Source organism: Fringilla coelebs (genome assembly GCF_963513975.1).
Source record: "Fringilla coelebs genome assembly, chromosome: 11".
In the NCBI taxonomy this organism is placed as follows: Eukaryota; Metazoa; Chordata; class Aves; order Passeriformes; family Fringillidae; genus Fringilla; species Fringilla coelebs.
In genome coordinates, this window is record NC_140037.1 from 9193566 (window position 1) to 9198585 (window position 5020).

The 5020-nt window shown below is 43.3% G+C and overlaps 1 protein-coding gene across 1 annotated transcript in view; it reads left to right on the forward strand.

Annotated features, from left to right (window-relative positions):
- Positions 1-4340: 4340 nt before the first annotated feature.
- HTR2C (5-hydroxytryptamine receptor 2C) overlaps positions 4341-5020 on the forward strand; it is a gene marked incomplete at both ends in the record, with an annotated part of 37769 nt that continues 37089 nt past the window's right edge. Inside the window, one exon of the mRNA XM_084213166.1 lies at positions 4341-4725. Coding sequence (XP_084069292.1) covers positions 4341-4725 — 385 coding nt within the window. The remainder of the gene's footprint in view (positions 4726-5020) is intronic.

Genomic DNA, 5020 nt, shown 5'->3' on the forward strand with positions numbered 1-5020 from the left:
TGACCACCTGCACTGAGATTTTTTCTCCTTTTTTTCCTACTTCATACACGATTTCCTTACATCTGTCACTGTCACAATTGCTTCTTGTTTTGCTGCCCAGCTTTTGGAATTCTCCCTGTTTCCTCTGGAAGTACCAGCAGGTAGATGCAGGCAGCAAATGCATCCCTGTTCAGAGCTTTTTCTCTGGGCTGAGGCAAACCCAGTGTTTATTGTGCTTCCTCCCACATCACCCTGGTCATCTCCACTGGACTTGCAGCATTCTCACACACTGTTTAAAAACAGAACTGCACAGAATTAGGGATGTTTCCTAGTGCTGCCACAAAAAGAAGAAAGATGAGTTCCAACTGCCCAAAATATAGAATTCTCTTAATATAAAAATATGACTTTATTGAATCACTAAAAAGAAAGTGGCCCTTTGCAAGTTTGCCATGAAAATCTGTGTTTTAAAGCAACCTTCTGTTCAAAAAAAAGTGAAAATTAAATTGGCAATGGATTAAAAAAATTAATAAAGATGCAAATAGCAAGAAATGCAGGGTTTAGAGTGAAGAATGAAGCCCTAAATCTGCCTTCCTGAACATAAATTGCATATTCTATTATATAATTTTAAATTATTTGCCATTTTGAAAAGGGCTTCATGGAGCTATAAAAATTTATGTCATCTGACTATCTGGCTCAGATAGTTGTGAACTATCTGCAACTGTTTTCCTGTCAAAAACTGCAGTGCTCACAGTTCAGTTTAGTTGACTTCAGATTTATTTTTTCCCTGATGTAGGTCTACCATCAAAGTGAAGGCTGAAGGAAAATCTTTTTATTTAAAAATGTTTGTTCTTCATCAGCTTGCTGGCTTTCATCTGGTTATTGGGGACATGGGAATGCTTGGAGACCTGGACGCTGCCAATATTTTGGGAGGAGAAAATCTCTCTTGCATATGGCCTTGATGCCATTGGATGTTTTTGGGGTTTTTTTGGGGTGGGAATTGCTGAAAGCCATCACTTTTGATCATTAAGTACTTCTGGGTTTTTTTTACAGCAAAACTCACCATGAATTAATGTATTACTCAGTCTGCCTGAAACTCAGGTTGTTTTTTGGGCTAAGCTGACAACCCTTGGTTTCCCACCCAGTTTCAGATGCAGGTTGGTAACACCCAGAGGTTCCCTCAGTGACTCCCAAGGGCTCAGGAGCTCTGCAGAGTGCCCAGGAGAGCAGGATCCTGCCTGGGGGCTGGGGAGCATCTCCAGTCTCAGCAGGCAGCTGCTTCTCTCCAGGAAAAGTGCTCTGAGCTTTGAAGGGTAAAATGATTGAAGAGGAATGCATTTAATTCAAAGGAAAAAATAGTTGTGTTTATTCCAAGAAAGGTTTGGGTTTTTTTTTCCTTTTAGCAAGTGTAATGGTGGTAAATAGTCCCAAAGGCATGTGAGCCCCACCAGTGCCCCACCAGTACAGGCTAATAAACCATTGTAGCTTCTCTTTCACTCCACCTTAACCTTCTGGAATATCCAAAAACTCCAGCATCTCAACCTCTGCTTTAAATAATTCATGTGTTTCTTGATAGACAAAAGTGTTTTTCTACCTTCAGTTTATTTTAAACTGGGATTAAAGAGTGAAAGGAAAGAATGTGCCAAAAGGAATCATTATTTTACTTTATCAAAAAGCAAGAGTGGCATAGAAAAGAATTTGGCTTTGCTGGATGTTTAAATTACAATTCTAAGGACTGTCAGTAGTAGATTGAACTGGAATTGATGATTGACCACAAAATTCAGTATGTGTACTTTGATGTTAGCTATTGGAAAAAAAATCTGTGATGGGCCCATGTTTCAATTTAAAATTATGGAGATGGTTCTTAAATAAATGCAGAATCCATGAATAAATTGTGAATTATTTTTCTGGTACAGTGGTGTGCTTAGAAGACTGAAGGAATTAGTCACAAAGTTTTACCTTGAGGAGACTGAGGGATGCAGTGAAAAGGAGAACTGATGACTTCAAGCCAGGATCTGTGTAAAATAATAACAAGAGCATTAGCAAAGCAGTAGAACAGTTAATTCTGAAGGTGGAGCCCAGGCTTGAGCATTCCTGTATTCCAATTCCCACATGATTTTTCAAACTGAATATGTAAAATGCAAGAGAGAATGACTCTGCTCACCATTTCAGTATAGAGACCTGAGCAGTTATTGAAAATAGACACTTTTAATTCAGAAGCCTTATCTTGGGGTTCTTTTTTGTGGTGTGGTTTTGTTTGGGGGTTGTTGGTTTGTTTTCATGATCTAGAGTTGAGTCATGTCCTGTCTATGATCCTTTGGCTGCCCAGTGTCTCCTTCAGCGTGGAAAGGTGATTTGGAAAAATTGTCATCACAGCTTTGAATTAAAAGCTGTGTCTTGGAAAAATATTCTGAAGTTGTTTAGAAACTTTCTAGAGACCTTTCTTTTTTGTTTTTGAGACCAGCTAAGTTGGAAAAAATAAACGGTCCAGTGACCACTTGTTCATTCATCTGCATGTGCAGCTGCAAAATTATTTTCTGTGCTGTGCAAAACTTCTTCCTAAATACGAGGTTTAGAGACCCTCTGGGAGTAATTAACTACAATGCAGAAGCAAATCTGGGTTCATTGTATGAACTGCTCATTTAAGAAATGTTTTTGTGCACAAAGCCCATTAACGAGGTTCCAAAACCTTCATGAATGTTAAACATTTTATTATAGGATTCTGAGCACTTCCTATCCAAATGAAATCTAATGTAATCTCATGAACTACATCTAGCTTTTGATACCTGGATTGCTGTGTCAGATGTGTGCCACGGTGCATTCAACAGCTCAAATCTGGCTTTTATTTTGTTATTTATTTAACACTGATAGAACTGCTCTTTTCCTGTGGGCTGCACAGAAAGTTGAGGGTGTGCTCAAATGAAGCTGCCTGCTATTAATTTTATTCTGCTTCCTGGTGCAGTTCCATCCCCCTGCCTGACTGAGTGCTTTCCTGCTGTGCCCCCAGCCCTGTGCTGCACCTGGCTGTCAGGAGCTTCCCCCAGTGCAGTGCAAGTGCAGAGCAAAGCTGCTGCTGCCCATCAGCTGTACAGGACTGGCATCAGAATTCCTGAGTTCATTTCACCAGGACTGGGAATGCGTGCCCTCAGCTTCAGGGGCGGCAGCACGTGCCCGAAGTCAGGAGTACATTGAATTTACCAAATTAGCCCAATGCTTGAGGCTGGAGGAGCTCAGAAGCAGCAGCATGACGTTCTCTGGCCCGTGTTACACGGGTGGTCATCAGCCCTGCCCTCAGTGTCAGCTCCTTTGTGAGGCAGCACAAATCGTGGGAGATGCTGTGAGGAAATCTGACCCCACTGGGTGTGGGATGAGGCTGTTGGGACAGTGGTCCTGAGCAGCAGACTGCTGGGATTTGGCTTGCTGGCCTGGCTGTGTGCTCATGATCAGCAGGAAACAGAGGCACAAAAATAGATGAAAAGCAGAAATAAGTGCTCAGCTTTTATGAAAGTTTCTTTTCTCTTAACTCTTTGTTGTTGTCTGTTTGTTCCAGAGGGATCGTACAAGGTTGCCTAATAATACTGCACCTTATCCACCATTCATTTCCCAATAGAAACTGAACTGCAGTATTTGTTATTGTAGGAGAGTTAATCATTGAGATCTGAGGGTTTTTACAACACCTTCATTTTACCTCAGAATATGTAAAATATATCCAAACCCTTCCATTTAAGGTGATGGATTACCCTGTGCTTGGCAGCGCTCTCTGGATTGGCTGGAATTTTGTGCAATTACTATTTTACACAGCAGCAGAGTATCTGTGAAGTGGATATCAATTGAAACATATTTTGCTCTTCAGACTTGCTTTTGCAGGTTTCACAAAACATTTAATTAGTGATAATCAGCTTTTAACCAGCCAGAGCACACTGATGTGATTCCCTGCCTCTCTCCCCCATGATTGTAGGCATCGTCTGTACCCTTCAGATAAATCGCTGGCAGTCTGGAGAATGTCCTAGCCAGCAGGAAGGGGAAGAATAAGGGTGTCAGTTGCATGGGGAATAAAGGTGGTGTTGTGTTTACTGTGGTTTCAGTGAAGAATGTCCTTCTCCTTTACTTTTCAGAATGGTGAACTTGGAAACCAGCTGGAGATTGCAAAGTCTCCTTTCCCTCGAGGTTGGCGGTCAATGGTCGTCATCTACCACGCCCAAGGAAAGCAGAAGAGCTCCACGCTAACTTCTGTAAGGTCTGCTTCACTATGGAAGATCAAATGATTTTCTGGCTCAGGTTTTGTGATCTGCCTTGGACCTGGAGTTTGGAAAAGGGATCATCTCTGAGGCACGGTTAAGAGACAGAGCAACCAGCCCCAGACAATGAGCACTTTAAGTAGCACTGGAATATTGCTCAGCTTAACAACAGTGTCTGTTACACTGGATTTTAGTTTGCATGGTGGTCTGATGGCTTGGTCCTTAAGCAGCAATTTGACTCTGAACCAGAGTTTGCCTACATCTGATCCTCTCAACACCTCTGAGAAGGGCGAAGTCTCTCGGATGTCCGTGAGGGAGAAGAATTGGCCGGCCCTCCTGATCTTGGTTGTCATCCTGCTGACCATTGGGGGGAACATATTGGTAATTATGGCCGTGTCCTTGGAGAAGAAGTTGCAGAATGCCACAAACTTCTTCCTGATGTCTCTGGCAGTAGCAGACATGCTGGTGGGTATCCTGGTCATGCCCGTGTCGCTCATTGCAGTCCTGTACGGTAAGTGCCTTCCCTCCTCCTTTGAGTATTTGCTTTTGCAGGGAGCCCCCCGAGGCTGCAGCAGCCTGCTGTGCCTGATTTCCCCTGTGCTGGTGGCTTGGGGAGTGTCAGTGTGTCCTTGGCCGTGGCTCTGTGCTGAGGTTGGTTCTCTGCAGGGAGCAGAGCTGGTGCTCACAGTGCCAGGAGTGACCTGTGAGTAATGTCACACTGCGGGGCTCTCGCTGCTTGCGGCCACCAGGAGGGTCTGAGACAGAGAGCAGCTCTCTACCTTGGCTTGGGTTGCCCCAAAACTGGG